The 23,181-nt window shown below is 43.7% G+C and overlaps 1 protein-coding gene across 6 annotated transcripts in view; it reads right to left on the reverse strand.

The window, feature by feature from the left end:
• mib2 (MIB E3 ubiquitin protein ligase 2) overlaps positions 1 to 23,181 on the reverse strand; it is a 231,864-nt gene that overhangs the window by 24,282 nt on the left and 184,401 nt on the right. For all 6 annotated transcript variants that reach the window (XM_063033209.1, XM_063033206.1, XM_063033204.1 and 3 more), the window contains 6 exons: positions 22,865 to 22,972; positions 14,185 to 14,289; positions 13,401 to 13,566; positions 7,149 to 7,282; positions 4,007 to 4,155; positions 626 to 782 (listed from right to left, as the gene is read on the reverse strand). In XM_063033209.1, the coding sequence (XP_062889279.1) occupies positions 626 to 782; positions 4,007 to 4,155; positions 7,149 to 7,282; positions 13,401 to 13,566; positions 14,185 to 14,289; positions 22,865 to 22,972 (819 nt within the window). The remainder of the gene's footprint in view (positions 1 to 625; positions 783 to 4,006; positions 4,156 to 7,148; positions 7,283 to 13,400; positions 13,567 to 14,184; positions 14,290 to 22,864; positions 22,973 to 23,181) is intronic.

Below are 23,181 nucleotides of genomic sequence, written 5' to 3' on the forward strand. Positions count from 1 at the left end.
TTCATGTTAGAAATACCCTCCTGCATTTTCTCCACCACATAAAATAGCCTTGTTGCCACTAAATGTACAGGAAGTGCCATTTCTAGCACTGGTCATTTCTGGTTCTAGAATACAACAAATGCAATTTCTAGCAGGCCATTCTCAGTTCTAGACTACAATGAATGCCATTTCTAGCACAGGTCATTCTTGGTTCTAGAGTATAGTGAATGCCATTTCTAGCACTGGTCATTCTCAGTTTTAGAATACAACAAATGCAATTTCTAGCACAGGTTATTCTCGGCTCTAGAGTACAATGAATGCCATTTGTCGCACTGGTTACTCAGAATCAGAATCAGATTCATTATCCCCGGCATGTTATTATCACCTGCTTAACTTAGCAACAGCAGTTCAATGCAATACATAATATAGAAGGGAAATTTTTCAAAAATATATAAATAAATAAGTTAATCAATTATAGTATATGTGTATTGAATAGATTAAAAATCATGCAAAAATAGAAATAATATATATTAAAATACTGAGGTAGAGTTCAAGGGCTCAATGTCCATTTAGGAATTGGATGGCAGAGTACATTGTACTCGGTTCTAGAGTACAATAAATGTGATTACTATGACATTTGTCTCACCTGTAGATTAACGTTGCAATTATATTCACACAGCACACGTACCACGTCCGTGAAGCCCTTGTTTACGGCAATGTGCAGAGCGGAACACGTTGAGCCGTTCAGCAGGTTGACATTCGCCCCTTTGCTGAGCAGTAGCCGGGCCACCTCTGGCTGGTTTCTGCAGTAAAGAACCAAAAATACTGACAGCATCTGCCTGGCCAACCCACACAGACTCCAGACAGCCACTGGGCCACCGGATCACATGGGAATGTGAAGCAACTACCAATCTGCAGCAGAAATTCAGAGGGTCAAGCAACATCAGTTAACACTGCATCATCCCCGATGCTGTGTTCCAACTGGAAACATCGACAATTCCCTTCTCCCCTACCGATGCTGCTCGACCTGCTGAGTTTCTAAGCAGATTGCTGAGGTACCTGAGCAAAGCTGTCTCATTAGCTGTGGGGTCACACCCAGAGCACTCTCTACATCTAACTACAGAAGCACAAAGTGAGGATTCACTGAGCTGACTCCCAGGACAAGGGGCTGCAGATTGAGGGAAGATCAAGCTGAAAGAGCTTGAATGTTCTCAGGTGCACAAGGCCCAGGCATGTGTAAAGGATGGTGCAGGACCTGGGAATTGCATTCATTACTGGTCACCCCATTATAAGAAAGATGTTGGGCTTTGGAAAGGGTGCAGAAGAGGCTTACCAGGATGCTGCCTGGATTAGAGAGCATTTGCTATAACAAGAGTTTGCACAAATGTGTTTTTGTCTGGAGTGACAGAGGCTGAGGGGAGATCCGACAGAGATTTATAGGACTAAGGGAGGCACAGATAGAGTAGGCAGACAGTACCTTTTCCTGAGGGTCAAAAAGTCCAATACCTGACGGCATGCATTTAAGGTGAGGGGGTGAGTTCAAAGGAGATGCGTGGGCAAGTTTTTTTTTAGAAACAGAGTGGTGGGTGACAGGAATGTGCTGCCTGGGGTACTGGTGGAGACAAGATGCTCAATGTGCAGAGAATTGAGAGATGTAGACAATGTGTAGGATTAGGGATTAGGTTAGTTGGATATTTGATTACTAACTTCATTGGTTCAGCAACAACATTGTGCGATGACGAGGATGTACCTGTTCAACCTTCTTTTGCAATGTCTGACACAGCAGAGAGCGCAGGAAGAGTCTGAGAGTGGGTCATCTGGTGAAACATGGAATTGGGACTGGATATTGATACTGAGTGACGGCGATGTTCAGTAATGACAGATAAGGGCAGAGCTGAACCTATGAAAGATTAACCCTGTTAACTGGCTCAGATTGGGCGGGCCTGATAACTCATGTTACATCGGTTATTAGTCGGAAACTCAGTAGGTTAGTCAGCACCTGAGAGGAGAAGGACAGAGCTAATACTTGATCAGAAGTGGAAACAGTGATCTCTGATGAAAGGGTTTTGAGCTGACAAGTTTACTCCCTGTCTTTCCCATTACACTGCCCGACCTGAATTCAGCATCTGCAGCCTTTGTTTCCCGTGTCCATTAATCCTAAACTGATAACAACCCTCCCAGCATAACGCATGGGCATCCCTTGGTTAGGGGAATGAAAGGTAATCTCTGTGTAGTATTGAATATTGTGCGGGCCAGTGGGGCAGATGTAAAGAGGGCAGTCACAGCCTCTGCACTGGTCTTCCTCATGCCACAACAGGCTGGGGGAGTGGAACTGAATAAGGAGAGCCCAGTGTAGCAACAGAATGTAAGGGTATACTCTCTTCGGAAATCTATACTCCAGTCATGGACTCACAAAGACCCTGTACAACTGTAATAAAAATACTATTTTCCTGCACTCAACACCTCACTTATTGAAGGAAACAACATTAGATGGTGGGGCCTACGTATTTGTTTTTAGAGTCATGTGTACCCAACACCCAGACCCCTCTTATCCGCCAACAATCCCCAGCCTGGTGCCATTTAAAATAATCACCTACTTCTCTAGATTTTTTCCTCACAGAGTGGACCACTTCACTTCCATCCACAATCTATTGTGTATTTTCCCATGCACTCAACTTTGAAATGTCTGAATCATCTTTAAGCATCTTTGAATCCTCCTCAAAACCCAAAACAGTTTTTTTTTTGCAACCAGTGAACTTGGCAAATATATGTTCAGCTCCTCTGCCGATCACTGGTGTCAATGGTGAATAGGTAGGGTCCAGGCTCCCCACGAGTTATCGTCTGTCATTATTTCCATGGCAATCTCTCTGGTATGACTACCAGTGAAGCGTTGCTTTGTTGAAGTGTTCAGGTGTCAATTGTAAAACCATACATTTTCCAGGAACAATGACGTGATGAATGATGAAGCTGTAACTGTGAGTGGTGCAGGACAGCCTCTGTCTCACACCACCAGCGACCTGTGTTGCACCCTGACCTCGGGCTGACGGTCAGGATTTTGCACGTTCTCTCTGAGGCCCTGTGGGCTTTCTCCCACAGTCCAACAGGACGCTGGCTGCTGTGAATTACATGTTAGTGTAGGCGGTAGTCCGAGAATCAGGGTGGAATTCGTTGGTGGTGTTGAATTAGACTGTGAAATTGTTATTTCCTTTGCAGTTTAACATTCCTATGCCTGCTCGTATTTTATATAATTACCGATATATATGCAACGGTTCAGTGTGTCCCCTAGTGGTTACAGTTCTTTGTATTATTCTGGAAGCTTCTTTGGAATTGTATTATTTGAACAGGGCCTCTCTGATTGATTAACTCTTATCCTCAACTGTGAATGCAATGTCTGTTATCTATGATAGAAGAAGAACAGAGCACACTGCCTCACCATCGTTTCTCCTTAGACTGCTCGTACTCTATCTTCCCAATCTCTTTGTTCTCTTAGTGTTTAGTAAAATGATCATTAAGCAACAAGTTTTATGTCTTGATGTCTTGAAAGAACCCTGGATCAAAAACATCGTAATCTAACAATGGGCACGTGAGAGAGTATAGATTACTGGGGAGCAGTGGAGGGGAGGGGGAATGGGACTGATGAGAGCAGGGGTCAAATGGTCACCTTCTATAGTGAAATGGGCCCAGCAATCCCAATAGGTGTGGGAATTTAGAACTTGATGCTGTTGAGATGGTTGGACAATTTCAGATTGTATACTCCATGTCTACTGCACAACCCTCTCTCCTTTCTTCAATATCATAGACAGTGGGCTGCCCACAAACCCTGGGCTCATCCATCCAGTAAGGTCTCACTCTGTGAAACCAGGGAGGTGATGTGAAGCTTGTCAATACGTTGGCAATTTAAAAATCCACAGGTTATCAACACTTTTTTAAAAACATATAATGAGAGACTCAAGTTTGTAAGTAACTTTACCAAGTGAAGAGAGATCCAGGCCGGACCAGTATGATATCAAGGAAGTATTTCTCATACCCAAACGATGCATAATGTAGGGCTGTGTCGCCATCTTCATCGTGAACCTCAAGCTTTGCGTTGGACTGGAGGAGGATATTCACCACCTCGAGATGGCCCTGGTGAGCAGCGACCTGCAGGGCAGTCTTGCCCTGATTCTTAATGTCAACCTGCACAACAGAGTGATGGTTAGTTGACTGCTAGGGGTAAGTTTTTCAGCCAATATTTCTGCAGTGGGCTACACCTTGTGTGTCAGCAGCCCAGAGAATGGACTCAGGAAGGAATCTATAGGAACTTCAACATGGCAGCAATGATTTCTGAGCCACCTTTTCATCGGCAGAAAAGGACAATTAATGTTGTTCCCATATTTAGTTATGTTAAGTTAAAGTTAAAGTCTGTCCTTAGCCTTATAGGCTCATCAGGCCAGTGCTTATGCCGGTTTCTGTGGCGCGAAGCGACTGAGAGTACGAGACTCTCTCCCGGATAGGAGAGGTTAATTTTGCTGGTACCCATTTTCAGCTGGGTAGACTGGAGCAATGTGTGGTTAAGTGCCTTGCTCAAGGACACAACACGCTGCCTCGGCTGGGGCTTGAACTCACGACCTTCAGATCGCTAGTCCAACACCTTAACCACTTGGCCACGCGCCACACATATTTAGTTATGGCAATAGAAATAAGCTGAGTAATGACAGGCCAGTGAGCCTCATCTCTGGGGTAGGGAAACTACTGGAGAAAGTCCTAAGGAATAGGATTCATGGGCATTTGGAAAGACAGGGAAAATTTGCTTGGCTTTGTGTGGGAGACAACAAACTGTATTCATTAATCTGAGTCAGAGTGTTTGAGGAGGTAATTGAGAAGATTGGTGAATACTTGCATAGCAGACGGGTCCTGAAGGTTAAGGTACAAGGCAAGTTAGCTAATTGGATCCATCACTGGCTTGGTGATGGGAAGCATGGGGTAGTGGTAGCCAGTGTTGTACCACAGGGATTGATGCCAGGAGCTTTGTCATTTGCAGTGTACTTTAACTGTTTAGATATGAAAGTAGGAGATACGATTAGTAAGTTTGCATAAGTCACGTAGGTCAGTGATATTGTTCAAGTTCAGATTCATATACTTAACACGTGTAGCGAAATGCAACCAACACATTCTAAGCATGTGCTGGGGGAAGCCTACAAGTGTTGCCACAATTCTGGTGCCAACATAGCACGCCCACAATGCTCAGCAACACAGAACACATCGTGGATTTGAATATAAAAGAACATATGCTTCACTACAGTAACACAGTGTTAATCTACAGGTAGGACGTCCATCAGACCACTGGCAGATGGATAATCCTGGGATGTAATATTGGGGTAGGGCATACACAGTAAATGGTAGGGCACTAAGGAATGCTGATAACTCTTAGCAATCGTACTAATTATATCTCCCACACTCAGAGACCATAATTCCCTGGCAGTGACAGGGGAGGTAAGTAGGAGGCAAGCAGCATTTGGCAGGCTTTCTTTCATAGGCTGGGACGCTAAATACAAGAGTTGCATGTTTGATTGCAACTTTACAATTACTGGTTCCACCCCAGTGGTCAGAACATTGCTGCCAAATGTGCAAAAAAATCCCCAATCACATCACAGGTTAAGGGTGAAAGCTGAAATGTTTAAGGGGAACCTGAGGGGGAACTTCTTCATTCAGAGGGTGGTGATAGTGCAGAACAAACTGCCAGCAGAAGTGGAGGATGCGAGTTCGATTTCAACAGTTAAGCGAAGTTTGGATAGGTACGTGGATGGGAGAATTTAGATGCTATGGTCCAGATGCAGGTCGATGGGCCTAGTTCAGCATGGACTAGATAGAGTGAAGGGCCTATCTTTGTGCTGTGGTGTTCTCTGACTCCATCTGTTTAGAAATGGCTCAGTAAGGATCCATGGGGATGTCACTGGGACTAGAGGACTTGAGAGAGGCAGGCTATGCTGGGACTGCTTTCCCGGGGTGGAGAAGACCAAAAAATGGTATTGTAGAAGTATGTAAAGTTATGAAGAGCATAGTTAAGGTCACAGTCTTTTTCATCTCAGAGTAGGGGGAGAGGTATAAGATCGGAGGGCATAGGTGTAGAGTGAGAAGAGAAAGAGAAGACCCGAGGGGCAAGTTTTCCACACAGAAGATGGTGGGTGTGTGGAAGGAGCTGCCAGGTAAAATGGTGGAGGCAGTCACAATCACAACGTCTACGAGGCATTTGGACAGGTACGTGGATGGAAGGAAGGCAGATGAGATCAGCTCAGGTACACAGTTTGGTTGGAGTGAAAACATTGGGCAGAAAGGCCTGTTGCTGTACTGTATTTGTCTATGACTCTCTGAGTGCACTTGCGAGTATTTGTGCAGTTCTGCTCACTAAACCATTGGAAGGACGCAGCTCATTGGAGGGAGTGTAGAGGAAACCCATTGGGATGTGACCTGGATTGGCGGCTTTTAGTCAGATAGGCTCGGCTTGTTTTCTTGGCAACAAAGAGGTTGAAGGGCAAGCTGACAGATGTTTCTGGGAGTCATAGATAGTGAAGATAGTCAGAATTGTTTTCCCATGGTAGGGTATCAAAAAACCAGAGGGCAATGAGAGAGGGGAGTGTTTGAAAGGGGATCTGCATGGTAAATATTTTTGATGCAGAGAGTGGTTGATATCTGGTAGGTGCTGATTTGTCAGATACAATTACTACACTGAAGAGACATTCAGACATGTACTTCATGCCACTTAAAAGCTTCTTCCTCTAAGTAGTTAATCTGATTAATCATTCTAGTTCTTCATGTTTTATATAATTGTTTATTCTTTATAATTGTAGAATGCTGTTTTTTGTTGCGTGTCTCATCCACATGTGAATGCTTATGGTGAATAAAGTTGATTGGTAATCCTTGAATAGGCAAGGTACAGACTAGGAGTTGCCAACCTGGGGTCCACAGACTCCTTGCTTAATGTGATTGGTCCACGGCATGAAAAAAGTTGGTCCTAATGTGGGAAATGGGATTGGTGTGAATGGACAATACTGTCTGCATGGATGAGATGGGCCGAAGAGCCTATTTCTGTGCTGTCCCACTCAGAGACTCTGGAACAAATGATTATTTCCTGCAAGATAGAATGGTGCTTGGCAGGGGGAGGAATCAGCTGTATAAAAGTGCACACTTGCCTTTTCTGGATACTTCTGCAATAAATCGCGAACCTTTGCGGTATTCCCATGAGCTGCTTCGATTACAATCCGCCCAGGATTATCCTGCTCGGTTGACTGCGACAGCAGTTTTTCTAGGATAGAGATGACTGAGCCTACAGTACAGAGAGAAAATAATTCTTACTGCTTTCTGCCAGAAAGCAATTGTGGGTGTTCCCCACTGTAATTCCAAGAAAGCATTTGGCTGCTCTGAGCTTCAGAAACAAACATACTAGTGTCAAATTCAAACCAGTTTAAAAACATTTCCAGTCTGCTTCTCAATGTCAGAAAAGGAACATTAAAATGACACGGAATGGGGTCACATCAGGCTGGTACTAAACCCTGAGCTTTGAAAGCCTGTTGCTGATGCGAGCCAGGAATTGTGAATGACACAACAGGCTGCAGATGCAAGATACAAACTGATACGTCCCTCTCCTGATACTCACTTTGCAGCCTGCCGGACAGGAATGGTGGAGAGGGGGAGGGGGAAGGTGGTGGAGAGGGGGCAGATGGTGGAGGGGAGGGGGCAGATGGTGGAGGGGAGGGGGCAGATGGTGGAGGGGAGGGGGAAGATGGGGGAGGGGAGGGGAAGATGGGGGGGGAGGTGGTGGAGGGGAGGGGAAGGTGGTGGAGGGGAGGGGGAAGATGGGGAGGGTGAAGGTGGAGGGAAGGTGGTGGAGGGGGAGGGGGAAGGTGGTGGAGGGGGAGGGGCAGATGGTGGAGGGGATGGGGCAGATGGGGGAGGGGAGGGGGAAGATGGGGAGGGGAGGGGAAGATGGGGGAGGGGGAAGGTGGTGGAGGGGAGAGGAAGATGGGGAGGGGGAAGGTGGTGGAGGGGAGGGGGATGATGGGGAGGGGGAAGGTGGTGGAGGGGGAGGGGGAAGGTGGTGGAGGGGGAGGGCATATGGTGGAGGGGAGGGGGAAGATGGTGGAGGGGGAGGGGGAAGATGGTGGAGGGGGAGGGGTGAGATGGTGGAGGGAAGGTGGTGGAGGGGAGGGGGAAGGTGGTGGAGGGGGAGGGGGCAGATGGTGGAGGGGAGGGGGCAGATGGTGGAGGGGGGAAGATGATGGAGGGGAGGGAAAGATGGAGGAGGGGGAAGGTGGTGGAGGGGAGGGGGAAGATGGGGAGGGGGAAGATGGGGGAGGGTGAAGATGGTGGAGGGGAGGGGAAAATGGTGGAAGGGAGGGGGAAGATGGTGGAAGGGAGGGGGCAGGTGGTGGAGTGGGAAGATGGGGAGGGTGAAGGTGGAGGGGGGAAGGTGGAGGGGAGGGTGGAAGATGGGGGAGGGTCGAGGTGGTGGAGGGGGGAAGGTGGAGGGGGAGGGGGGAAGGTGGAGGGGAGGGGGGAAGATGGGGGAGGGTGAAGGTGGTGGAGGGGGAGGGGGAAGATAGAGGGTGAGGGGAGCGTGAGGGCAGAGTAGTAGAAAGAAAGAAAACAGTGTTAAAGCAAGGGGCCACTGTATGCACAAAGCACATCATTCACATCTATAAAACTGCAGAAACGTTGATGATGTGAGGGAATTCATGCCCATTTTTACATCTCTCCATTGATGGTTTGAGAGCCTAGGTGGCTGGAGAAATCGAATAATTATTCTCTCCTCTCTGTAAACTGCTCTGTTTTCCTTTATACATCCCAGGCCTCAGTTTGATGTTTTGTCCAAAAAAAATCTCCTCAACGCCATAGCAAATGCCACCCCTCCTCAGTACCTACCCCCAGCCCCCGAAAACTGCAGCACCAATGCTGCATCCTCCAACACTGAACTGAGAACCAGACCAGAGCTCTGTGCTCAAGCCTCTGGTGTGGGGGTTCACTGTGGCTGGGGGGAAGTGTGGTTAAGCTAGGACGAGCACCATCGGAGATGGTATTCTCACTTCACCTTGTTTCACTATGTACAACAAGCAGCTTGTGATGGGCTCTCTCGGGTGGATGTGTGAGCTGGGAAAGTGAGGCAGTGGGCAGGAGGAACACTACGTGGAGGAGGAAGGATTTGTGACTACAAGGGTTCTGATGAAAGGCCTCGGTCTGAAACGTCGACTGTTTACCCTTTTCCACAGATGCTGCCTGACCTGCTGAGTTCCTCCAGCGTTGTGTGTGTTGCACGTGGAGGAGGAGAAGGCACTTGGAATCTCTGGTAAACAGAAAGAGAAGATGCTTGGGCAGATCAACTTGCAGCCTCACATATTTGTTTCTACTTTGTTCTTGGCTTCCTCACAAGTATGTGCTTGAATCAGGCCCCAAACTCAGTCTGCTCATTACAAATTTCCCATCTCACTTAATATGCAAGTGAGTGTTTTCTGATTGGAAAGGATTGAAACTGAAGAGAAACTTGAGTTGGTAACAAGCTATTTTTTAAAAAATTATTTAGAAATATAGCACAGAACAGGCCATTCCAGCCCAATGAGCTGTGTGGCCTGGTCTCCCAGCAACTGTAACCCTGGTATAATCATGGGACCATTTACATTGATCAGTTAGTCTACTAACCAGTACATCTTTGGAATGTGGGAGGAAACCAGAGCATCCGGAGAAACCCACAAGGACAAGGGAAGGAACGTACAAACTTGCTTACAGAGGATGCTGGAATTAAACTTTGAACTCCAACACCCAGAGCTGTAATAGTGACACGCTAACTGCAACATTATCATGGCTAATTATTTGAATTTAAAAGAATAAGGAAGTCATTGCTGACCAAAAGGAATAACGATCTGAAAAATGCTTTACACAATCCCAGAATACAAAGGCCAAACGTTAGTTCTAGACAAGGAGAGAATTGACAAGGTTACGGTGCCTAATGGTGACTCCTTTGTTTGCATCTTCAGAAGCAGCTCTATTTCCATCTTTAATATCTCTATTTTTCCCTTTCAGGGTTCTTTTGAAGACCCTGACCTGGAGCTACACGTTGACTACAGTTCTTTGCGGGAATAGGACTTGGGGTCCCACAATCGGCCGTTGTTATTCGGCATGCCAAAGGCTTGACCTAAGATTTCCGTTCGGATTCGAAAGCCTGGGATCTTGGGGCTCTGGAGATGGGCGGATTAAGGATCGGTGTCGCAACAGGAGACCCGTGTGTCGTCGGGGGAGTCGGAACATCTGCTGTGTGCCTGGGGACCCGAGATCTTTGCAATCTTCAGGCACAGAGCTTGAAAAAAAGTGACATAACAGACTTTTAACATCATAACCCAGCAAGCTGTTTGTAATGTCTCTCTCGCTTCCTGGAAAATGGAGTCATCTCTTTCTCCCTTATTAGGAAAGGAGAGAGTCTGCAGCATGTTGAATTACCGGGTGAACAATGTAGTCTTTGGGGGTAACTGCAGGTCTGTGTCTTTGTTATCGCCTTGCTCATGCTTGAGTGCTGGTTGTGTGGGTGCGCTTTTTTTTGCCAGTAGGGGGAAGGGGGGGTTGTTGCTTGCAGCCACTTACACACGGGAGGGAGGGGACTTTGGGGTTCTAACATTTAACTGTTGTTCGTTCTCTGAGGCACTCCTCTGTTCCTGTGGATGAGTGCGAAGAAAAAGCATTTCAGGATGTATATTGTTTACATTTCATTAAATTGTATCTTTAAACCTTTGAGAGAATTGCTGGGGGTTGTTGGTTTGGAAACCTGAATGCAAAGGTATTTGAATATATATTTCCACACCTATTTATTGATTTTATTACAACAGAGGTTGAGGGAAGTCCTGATCGATGTTTCTAAAATTATGAGAGACACAGTTATGAGCAGATAGCTGGCACAGGGTTGAAATTTCTAATACTAGAGGGTGTGCATTTAAGGTTGGAGGGGGGAGTTTGAAGGAAGTGTATGGGGCAAGGTTTTTTTTTACAGGGGGTAGTGGGTACCCTGAATGTGTTGCCAGGGTGCTCCTGAAGATCGCTGCATCCTCATCACCACACACGTTCCCACTTGGTTTTGTGTCCTCAGCAGACTTGGAGATGTTACATATGGATTCACGCTGTTGATATAGATGGTGAGTAGCTGAGGTTATCCCACTAGTCACCACTCACCAACCTGAGGAAGATCTATTTATTCCAACTCTGATTTCCATCTGTTGCACAGCTCTCAATCCTTGTGAGTATTTTATCCCAACTGTGCTAACCCTGTTCAGCAACCTCCTGTGTGGAACTTGATCAACAGCCCCAGAAAATTCAAGTACTGTAGACCACATCCACTGGTCCCTTCCCAACTAAAGATTGGATATATCCTCAAAAAATTCCAATAGATCCCTCAAACATTGATTCATATAGATTCTGCTCAATATTCTATTTTCTAAGGGTTTTGATATCACAGATCCCAAAAATCAACATCAACATTGCCATTCTTATTTCAATGTTGGTGACAGTCTGAAATCGAATTCTGGTTTCTACTGATCACGGCACTATACAAGTTCTTCAGCACACGATGTGCTGACCTTTTCAACTAGTCCAAGATCAATCCACCCCTTCCCTGCCACACAGCCCTCCATTTTCCTGTCATCCATGTGCCCATCTGAGAATCTCTTAAACGTCCCTAATGCCTCTGCTTCCACCACTAGCCCTGGCAGCGTGTTCCCTGCAGCTATCACCCATCACTCTCTGTGTAAAAACTCCACGCCTTTTTGTATTAGCCACTTCTGCCCCGGATGCCCACTCTATTTACACCTCTCATCAGCTGAGAACTGAAGTTATCCCGGCTGTTTCCCTCTGGTTTTGGAGAAACTTTAACTGACCTTGTAGCATACTGTACACCATCAGCTCTTTTGGAAACTAAGACAACACCTGCGGATTTTGAAATACTGCCTGATGTCTTTTTTCTTTTTATATGAAAAAGCTGACAGAAATTAGCAGTGTTTCTTTAAAAATATTTGTCTCCACGCTTGCTTAACCACAAACACAGCATATATATTCAGCAGCTACTTTATTAGGTACACCTGTATACTTGCTTGTTAATGCAAATATCTAATGAGCCAATCATGTGGCAGCAACTCGATTCACAAAAGCATGCAGGCATGGTCATGAGGTTCAGTTGTTGTTCAGAATAAACACTGGAATGGGGAAGAAATGTGATCTAAGTGACTTTGACCGTGGAATAATTGTTGGTGCCAGAAGGGATAGTTTGAGTATCTCAGAAACTGTTGAACTCCTGGGATTTTCATGCACAGCAGCTTCTAGAGTTTACAGAGAATGGGGCAAAAAAACAAAAAAAAACCAGCGAGCTGCAGTTCTGTGGGTGAAAACACCTTGTTAATGAGAGACGTCAGAGAATGGCCAGGCTGGTTCAAACTGACAGGAGGGTGACAGTAACTCAAATAAACATGTATTATAACAGTGGTGTGCAGAAGAGCATCTCTGAACACACGACACATTGAACCTTGAAGTGGATGGGCTACAGCAGCAGAAGACTACGGACATACACTCAGTGCCCACTGAGTATATAACTGGTAGTCACACCTGAGTGCCTTAAAATAAAACACAGATAAATCAGATACAGGCAAGAAATAGACACTTCAGAAGAAAAAGGAACGTTTTTGCACTGGAAGAACAGCTTCCCTGTGCATGAACTTCCCACCACTTTCCCATTACAGTCTACTAATAACACCCGTGCTATTGGGAATGAGACCTGCTCGCCATCTCCTTGGCAAATTCTTGGCAAGATCTGTTAATACAATGACAAGGAGGCATCAGGAATAATTTTAAACTTTTAATGAAAAGTTTAATTATAAAGTAGCTGTGATTACTCTGTAGTTACTTGGTGAATAATTACATAACACCAAACCAATAACATACTTCAGAAACCCAAGCAACCCACACAAAATGCTGGAGGAACACAGCAGGCCAGGCAGCATCTATGGAAAAGAGTATAGTCGACGTTTCGGGTCGAGACCCTTCATCAGGACTACTTCAGAAACCCACTGGGTTTCCCATCACTGCTATAGTGTGATGGGAAAGAAGCGATTGTTTGCACTTTGCTGAATTTCCCTCCAGATTAAAATCCATGTATGGTAAAGAGAGTATAAAACTCCTAGCCAATGCTGTCAGCTCTACACTGGCCAAGCTCAGTTAAATTACTCATCAGATGCAATAATTTAAAAACTTTTCCAAAAGGTCATTCTTAACTGGGAGTTTGAGAGGCTCAAGGTTCTCTCTTTTCCATGAACCTCCTCAAGAACTCATCTTTGGAGAAGTCCCAGAAACTGCTTGGAAGTTACAGGGAAAATTAGGAACCAGAGGTTGCGCTGATGAAGCATCAACCACACACTTACTTGCTGAATCGTTGCTGCTGTCTGTGGTCATGAGGTTGGCGTCCACGTCTCCAGGCTGCACCGCTGTTACACAAGCAGGGTTAAAGGTCCATGTTTGGCCTCCAACACCCACACGCAAATCTCCATCGGCATAAACTTTCAGCACCTTCCCGACCTGCCCCAGCGCCTGGAGGAAGTATGACATTAAGATAATTTAGACAACATAATCCACTATAAAAATTCACCATCTGGTTAATCATAGCAGGATAGCAGCAGATCTAAAATGCCTCTCCAAGCAGTGTGTCAGCATCCAAGCTGCCTTGAAAGCACCAATGCACAACAGAGAGGCCCAGGTGTGAGGGTCATTGCTCAGTACAACCGGGTCTGCTCAGGACAGAGACAAGGCAGTGAACCGCCATGGACAACAGGAACACACCGCAGTGACAGATGTCAGAGCCACTATCTTGCCCAATCCACACTCCGAGTTCCTCCTCTGCAACCCAGTCCCACCAACTTCAGCTGCTGTGGCACATGCCTGAAGGGGAAACAGAGGAACTTCCACCGTACGTTTTCAGGTTTGGAAAGGTGAAGCTGTGGGGGTTGGGTAAGTGGATCATCAGCAATAAGGCCCACGCTGATAGCCAAGAGGATGGTCAGCAAACATCAGGCTTCTTACAAATCACCTCAGGTGTCTGAACCGTGTGAAACACTGATCGAACGCTACGGATTATCCCGTGATCAAGGAATTTCCAACAGGCAGTATTCCCAGTGATCAGATTTTACAGAGCAATGAGAAGATACCTACTGGAGTCATGCTATCTGTCCACTCTCCGTGGCCTGTCTGAAGTCTTTTCACTGCTTCCATTTCATCCATCACACGAACAATATCACCGACCGAGAACGTGTCCACCTGCAAAAGCACAACTGAGTTAGAAATGGTGATAATCTGAGGAGTTTTTATATTTGGAGGTTTTGTATAGACAGAATATATGTGTATGGGTCAGCATAGACTCGTTGGACTGAAGGGCCTGATCCTTCCCTTATTGCTCTGTGATTCTGTCCCATAGTCTTCGGCACCTTTGCTGTGGGGGATGTTTGCTACTATTTACCCTCTCTATGCCCCTTCCTAATTGTGTACCTCTCTCTCAGGTCCCCTTCAGTTATCTCCACTCCATGGAAAATAGCCCAACCTATGCAGTCTCTCTTCAGCTGAAACGTTCAATTCCAGACAATATCCTGGTGAACTCCACACTCTGTCAAGAGCAGCCACATCCTGCCTCCTGCTCCTCTTTCTTCTACCTGACTGTTCCTATAAGATCATAAGACCATAAGATGTAGGAGCAGAAGTAGGCCATTTGGCCCATCGAGCCTGCTCCACCATTCCATCATGGGCTAATCCAATTCTTTCAGTCAATTCTGATAAAGTCCTGAAACTGAAACGTTGAATGTTCATTCTTCTCCATAGATGCTGCCTGACCCGCTGAGTTCCTCAGCATTTTGTGTGTTGTCCGCCCATTCCACCAGCCTGATTTCAGTCAGTGTTGTACATATCAGATACAGAAGCTGGAAATTCAGAACAACACACATAAAATGACTGAGGAATCAGCAGCTCAGCTACCATACATTGTGAGGAATAAACAACTGATGTTTCCAGCCAAGACCCTTTATCAGGTCCAGAAAGAAAGGGGAAGAGGCTAGAATTTTAATTTTGCGGGGGTTCTGTAAGAAATCATCAGAGATGAATTTGAATTGAGCCACATCTATCAAGACTAGTCATTTTTAGTTAACTGAAAAGAAGACTGGTGTGGAAATTTGATCAATTTTGCACAGATAATGTGGTGTATTCATTTCAGAAATGGAGTTCAACATGTACATTAATTGTCACACAGAGCGAAGGAGAGGTTTCTACCCCAACCATGTTATAGGATAATCCTCTTTGAGTACTAACTTGTTTACTCAAATAGAAGATTCTGTTCTAGTTCTGCATTACATAACAGGATAATTTCAACATACCAAGTTTACTAGTATGATAAATCATTGCACAATATTGCAGCAGTTATAGGTCACGATGTACCAAAACTCCCACTCAATATTCAGAAGAAGGAAAGTTAAGTCTTGACTGAATCAAGGTTATTTTTTGGAAGTAAGATTAATTTGGCCTTGAAAACAAATTATTCTTTATCTCCAAGGTGTAGTTTTGACAGTTTGATAGATTAATATTTCATTTATTTAATTAATGATAGTATTGAATACGTTTGGGTAGCTCATGTCTAGATTTTTTTGAACCTTTAAAAATACTGGTTATGTCAGTGAGGAACAGCGAGAGCTGGCTGTTTATCACACTTATGGTGTGACTGTGAATGAGATAGGTCATGAGGCACATCATCAAACTCCTTCCTAAAATCCATGTAGACAATAATGGCATGGATAGAGGCTGGCTTTGTCAGGAGGAATCGAGTGGGAATAAAAGGGGCCTTTTCTGGTTGGCTACCAGTGACTAGTGGTGTTCCTCAGGGGTCAATATTGGGACCGCTACTTTTCACATTGTTTGTTAATGATTTGGATAATGGAATTGATGGGTTTGTGACAAAGTTTGCAGATTGTATCAAGATAGATGGAAGGGTAGGTAGTGCTGAGGAAGCAATCTGATTATAGCAGGACTTAAGACAAATTGGAAGAATGAATAAAAAAGTGGCAGATGGAATACAGTGTTGGGAAATGTACGATAATGCAATTTGGTAAAAGGAACACTAGTGTGAACTATTATCTAAATGGGGAGAAGGTTCAAACATCAGAGGTGCAGAGGGACTTGGGAGTCCTCATGCAAGACTCCCAGAAGGTAAATTTAGCGGTGGAGTCTGTGGTAAAGAAGGCAAGTGCAATGTTAGCATTTATTTTCAGGGGAATAGAATATGAAAGCAAAGAGATATTGCTGAGGCTTTATAAGGCACTAGTCAGGCCATACTTGGAGTACTGTCAACAGTTTTGGGTCCCGTATCTCAGAAAGGATGTGTTGGAGAGAATCCAGAGGAGGTTCACAAGGATGATTCTTGGAATGAAGGGGTTAACATATGAGGAGTGTTTGGCAGCTTTGGGTCTGTACTCTCTATAATTCAGGAGAATGTTTGAAGACCTCTTTCAAATCTACCAAATGTTGAAAGGCCTAGATAAGGTGGATATGGAGAGGATGTTTCCTATGGTGGGGTTATCCAGAACTAGAGGGCACAGCCTCAAAACTGAGGGGCGACCTATTAGAGCAGGGGCAAGGAGGAATTTGTTCAGTCCGAGAGTAGTGAATCTGTGGAATGCTCTGCCACAGACTGCAGTGGAGGCCAAGTCCATGGGTATAGTGAAAGTGGAAGTTGATAGTTTTCTGACTGGTCAGGACATCAAAGGACATGGCGAGAAAGCAGGTGTATGGGGTTGGGTGGGATCTGAGATCAGCCATGATGGAATGAAGGAGCAGACTTGATGGGCTGAATGGCCCAATTCCGCTCCTGTCTGCTACGTCTTATGGTCTTATATTTACAGCTCTACATTTATCAATCACTTTTGTCATCTCCTCAAAACTCAATCAAGTTAGTAAGATGTGACCTAACTCGCACAAAGCCATGCTGGCTCTCCCTAATTAGGCCATGTTTTTCCAAATACTGATAATTCCTATCCCTAAGAATCTTCTCCAGTAATTTCCCTACTGCTAATGTAAGATTCACCCGTCTATAGTTTTCAGGATTATTCCTATTACTTGAATAATGGGATAATATTATTGGGATAATATAATGGGATAATATTACAGACTTTGCCTGTGGCTAGAGAGGAAGTGAAAATATTGGTCAAGGCCCCCTTGCCTCCCTCAATAACCTGAGGTATATCCTCTCAGGCTCTGGGGACTTATCCACCTTAATATTCTGGAGAGATCTAACAATACCTTGTTCTTTATCCCAAAATGCCCTAGAAAAATAGCACATTCCACATTCACTGAACTATCCTACATGTGCTTCTCCTTGGTAAATACTGATACAAAGTCCTGTTGAATCCACCTGTTTAATTTTAATAGTTATTTTCTTTGTAGTTCAACAATCAATTATCTGCTTGTTTATTAAGAAGTCTTTATATACACAACAGTTCAATACAAATCTTGGTTGCCAACATGGGGCGCATGGACATCTCGCTCAATGGTATTGTTCTGTGGCATCAAAAAGGTTGGGAACCCCTGCTCTAGATCATAAGACCATAAGATATAGGAGCATAATTAGGCCGTTTGACCCATTGAGTCTGCTCCGCCATTTCATTACGGCCGATCCCTTTACCCTCTCAGCCCCAATCTCCAGCCCAAAACTACTAATACTCCAAGTGAGGCCTCACTAGTCCTTTATAAAGTCTCAACATTACACCCTTGCCTTGAAATTCTAGTCCTCTTGAAATGAAAGCTAACATCACATTTGCCTTCCTCAATCTGCAAATTATTCATTAGGAATCCTGCACAAGGGCTGCTAAGTCCCTTTGCGCCTCAGTTTTTTGTATTTTCTCTCCAATTAGAAAATAGTCAACTCTTTCATTTCTTCTACTAAAGTGTATGACTATACATTTCCCAATACTGTATTCTTTGCCCATTCTCCTAAGTCCTTCTGTAGCCTCTCTACTTCCTCAAAACTACCTACCCCTCTATCTTCACATCATCTACAAACTCTGCAACAAAGCCATCAATTCCATCATCCAAATCATTGACATATAATGTAAAAAGAATTGGTCCCAACACAGACCCCTGTGGAACACAATTAGTCACCAACAGTCACAAAGAAAAGACTCCCTTTATTCCCATTCTTTGCCTCCTGCTAATCAGCCATTGCTTTATCCGTGCTAGAATCTTTCCTGTAAAACCATGGGCTTTTGGCTTGTTAAGCAGCCTCATGTATGACACCTTGTCAAGGGCCTTCTGAAAATCCAACTACACAACATGAACTGATTCTCCTTTGTCTATCCTGCTTGTTATTACTTCAAAGAATTCCAACAGATTTGTCAGACAAGATTTTCCCTCGAGGACACCATGCTGACTACGGCTTATTTCATCATGCGCCTCAAAGTATCCTGACGATCAACTCTTCCACCTTCCCAACCACTGAGATCGGAATAACTGGCCTATAGTTCCCTTTCTTCTGCCCCCTCCCTTCTTGAAGACTGGACTGACATTTGCAATTTTATAATCTTCCAGAACCATTCCAGAATCTAGGGATTCTTGAAAGATCATTACTAATGCCTCCATGATCTCTTCAGCCACCTCCTTCAGAACCCTGGGGTGTACACCATCTGGTCCAGATGACTTATCTGCCTTCAGACCTTTCAGTTTCCCAATAATCTTCTCCAGAGTAATGGCAACTTCAAAAAACTTCTGACCCCTGACACTCTCAAACTTCCGGCATTCTGCTAGTATATTCCAAGTGAAGACTGACGCAAAATACTTATTCAGTTTGCCCACCATTTCCTTGCCTCCCCCACCCCATTACTACCTCTCCAGCATCATTTTCCAACGGTCCAATGTCCACTCTCACCTCTCTTTTACAAGTTATATATATGAAGAAACTTTTGGTATCTTCTTTAATATTACTGGCTAGCTTACTTTTGTATTCTATCTTTACCTTCTCAATGACTTTTTTAGTTGTCTTCTGCTGGCTTTTAAAAGCTTCCCAATCCTCTAACTTCCAACTAAATTTTGCTCTATTATATGTCCTCTCTTTGGCTTTTATGTTGGCTTTAACTTCTCTTGTTAGCTACGGTTGTGTCACCATACCTTTAAAATACTTCTTCCTCTTGCAGTCCTAAATGCATCCATTCATTCCAGCCATTGCTGCTCTGTCTTCATCCCTGCCAGTGTTCTTTTCCAATCAATTCTGACCAACCTCTCTCTCATGCCTCTGTAATTACCTTTATTCCACTATAATACTGATACATCTGATTTTAGCTTCTCCTTCCTGAATTTCAGGGTTAATTTGATCATATTACAATTACTTGCTCCTCAGAGTTCTTTTACCTTAAACTCTCTAATCAATTCTGGTTCATTGCATAACACCCAATCCAGAGTAGCTAATTTTGTAGAAGGCTCAACCACGAGCTGCTCTAAAGGGTCAACTCTAGTGGTTATACTAAGTATAATTCTGGAAACTTCTTAGCTTCTTTGTTCTGAATGAGTATTTTCTCATTGGATCATTTTAACACAGTATTAAATAAGAATTTTTAATAGGATTATTCTTATCTATGGAATTTTTCTTAACTCTATGGTAGCTGTATTATGCTAGGTGCCATCTTCCTCTCTTTTGAGTAACAGTGATGCCCTGTTACCGTTCTTTTCCTGTTCTCTATGTGGAACAAGTTTTCTGCCTCATTCCCGACTTCTAAAAGCACCTCAGGTTTAAACACTTCAATCTGACAGTGGTCATTTAAGACCCCATCCACCTACTCCGCATACAAGCAAATGTTCCCCTCTTTATCCTTGAGTGGTCCCACCCGCTCCCTAGTTACCTTTCTGCTCTTGATGTACAGTATGTATAGAATGCCTTGGGATTCTCTTTAATCCACTTGTCAACAACTTTTCATTGTCCCCCTTGATTCTCTTAATTCCCTCCTCGAGTTCTTTTCTGGGTCTACGTACTGATCCATACTCTAAGTTGATCACCCTTACCCATAATACACATGGAACATAAAACATAATAGCACAGTATGGGCCCTTCAGCCCACAATGTTGTGCTGACCTTTTAATCCATTCTAAGATCAATCTAACTCTTTCCTTCCCTACACAGCCCTCCATTTTCCTGTCATCCATGTGGCTATCTAAAAGGTTCTTAAAGACCTCTAATGTATCTGCCTCTACCACCATCCCTGGCAGGGTGTTCCACACACCCACCACTCTCTGACAAACCCCCTGTACTTTCATAGAGTCAATTAATGTTTTTAAGGTACACGGCCAGGATAATGGTTGACTCTCTATGTAGAGATATGCTGTGAGATCGACAACAAGCCTGACAATACAGCACCTCATTTGTTTGCAGATAACACACGTGCAACCTGGAGTAATATTTCAACACATCACCTTCTAGATCAAAACTGATGTGGTGTCATTTTACATTGCACAACTATTTTTTTAATATAATTTTTATTGAGTTTTCAAAGTGATACATGAGAAAATAATATCTACCCTCCCCCTCCCCTTAACCCCCCCCGATATATACTCCTACCTAAAGAGAAAAGAAAAAAAGAGAAAAAAAAAGAACCGCCTGAATATTGGAAGGTTTGCACATGCTCCATGGGATAAAAATAAATTTAATATATGTTTGTTACTTTCCCCCAAGGAACCAAGATCTTCATCATCGGATGGCTCCAAATATTCAAAAATGTTTCATATTTATCTCTTAAAATCTAAAACATTACTTAGCTTCTCAACTCTCATAGTTCCCTGGGGAACCCCTTTGAACTTCACCATGTTGTTATGTGTTTCCCTCCCAATCATCCAGGCAAAAAGAAAAAAAAAAGATAGATAAGATACAAAAAAAGAAAAAACAAAATACCCCCCCCTACTAATGTTGTGAATGAAAAGATACACAACACTACCCCCCTCCATTGTGTGGGTCGTGGCTATTGCCACGCTTGCACACATGAATAACAGCGATTGGTCAGTGTTTCTTCCAGCTCCCCGTAACAAAAAATTATATATATATATAGAAAAAAATTAGTGTTATTATTCCCAGCTAATATTCCTCAAATTTTAACCTTTCTTCCCCTCCCTCATATAATTAATAAGATATTTATATATTCATCAGTCTAAAAATCCACAGGCCTAATCCTTGATCCAGTCTTCATCTTCAATCCATCTCGCTCCCCTGGGTTTGTTCTGGTATCTGGTGAATATTCAAAGAATCTCGCACAAACTCCTCCACTTTCCGGTAATTGTCAAAAAATCTTTTTTCTCCACCAGGCAAAAAAATCTTCAAGGTTGCAGGATAATGCCATATAAATTGATAACCGTGATCCCATAGGGCTTTTTTCACTGGATTAAATTTCTTCCTTCTTTTTAAAAGTTCATAACTCATGTCAGGGTAGAAAAAAATTTTCTTCCCTTCTATCATCAGTGGCCCTTTTCTCTTCTTGGCAGCTTGGGCAGCTGCCTGTAGAATCCTTTCTTTGTCTTGAAATCTTAAGAATTTTATTAAAGTTGATTGTGGATATTGGTCATCTTGTGGTTTTGGTCTTAGAGCTCCATGTACCCGTTCAATTTCAATTGATCGGTCTTCCTCTTTGTTTTTGGGATCCATCTTTGAAAAAATTCTATTGGATTATCTCCCTCTATACCTTCTTTAAGACCAACAATTTTAATGTTATTACGTCTGCTAAAATTTTCCAACACGTCCACTTTCTCCAAGAGTCAATTTCTTTCCGTGTTCCAGACAAGCACATCATTTTCTGTTTTTTCCACTCTATCGTTAATATGCTCCATTGTTCTTTCCATCTTCTTAAGTTTCTTATCCATTTTATCCTGTCTTTTCATAGCTTTATCATAGCACATCTTCACGTCTCTAAGCTCTGTTCTTAATTTTCTTAGTTCAGCCATTAATTGCAATAAAGCGTCGTCTCCTTTACTTCCAGTCTCTTCCAGTTCTTCCTCCTCTTCTTCATCTGTATTCTCTGCGATATCCAATTCTGACTCTGAGTCACTTTCAGTTGCAGTGGCCGTCAGTTCTTGTAGTTTAAGTTGTGTCGATTTGCGCATGCGTAATTCCGGCATCTTCTTCCAAGAGACCACTACTGCCGCCATTGCTCCCTGTTCTTCTACGCCAGAGATAAAATGTGTCTCCTCCGAAGGAGATCCAACCTGAATCCGAGGCTCCATCGCTGCAGTAGGCCATTTTTTCTTCCCAACTCGCGGCGACTTTACAACAACAGACTTCTTCTGTTGCGGTTTACGAGGCATATCGTACAGTAGTCTTACGAAGTTTATAAGTAGTTTTCGGAAAGTATTTATTAACTTTACTTTGTTTAAACGGTACTTTGCTGATTTTTTACGGGAGAGCTAGATTTACACGTCTCAATCCCACATCATCACGTGACAAAGCCCTGCACAACCATTTTTGAACATGACTTGAATCTAATGTATTTAATGAAAATCTGTTGTCCAATGTAATTAACAGTCACCAAATCAGATTGCACAAAACAGGTTAAACTAAGATCATAATGAGTGTACACAATTACAGACTGAGTGCAGAGTCATGGTGTCATACAACAAGGAAATAAGCCCCTTGGCCCATCTGGTCCCTGCTGTCCAGGGTGTCCATGTGAGCTATTCCTCTTTGTCCATATTTGACTCATACCTCTCTAAATCTTTCTTATCCACATAACTGCCCAAATGTTAAATGTTATTGGGTTATGTTTAGGGTTATGGTTAAATTTTATCGGATTAAGGTTAAGGTTAGGGTTATGGGTTCAGCCACTGATTGTACCTTTGTAAGTGCTCCTGGATGAAAGGTCCAGCGAATATTATTGCTGTATTGTACTCTCACATCCCCTCGGTCAGTTATTCTATGCACGGTGCCCGCTCGGCCAATGTACTGTCAGAAGCAAAGGAATTAGAATCAGTATCAGGTATAATATCACCGCATATGTCACAAAATACGTTGACCTATGGCGGCAGTACAGTGCAATACATTAAAAAATCTAAAATTTATAATAATAAATACTTTGGATTCCGGTTAATTGGGCTAACTGTTAGTCAGGGCAGTTGCTTATTTGGGACAACTATGTGGAGAACCAACACAGC

The sequence above is a fragment of the Mobula hypostoma genome, chromosome 25, assembly GCF_963921235.1.
Source record: "Mobula hypostoma chromosome 25, sMobHyp1.1, whole genome shotgun sequence".
Taxonomy (NCBI): Eukaryota; Metazoa; Chordata; class Chondrichthyes; order Myliobatiformes; family Myliobatidae; genus Mobula; species Mobula hypostoma.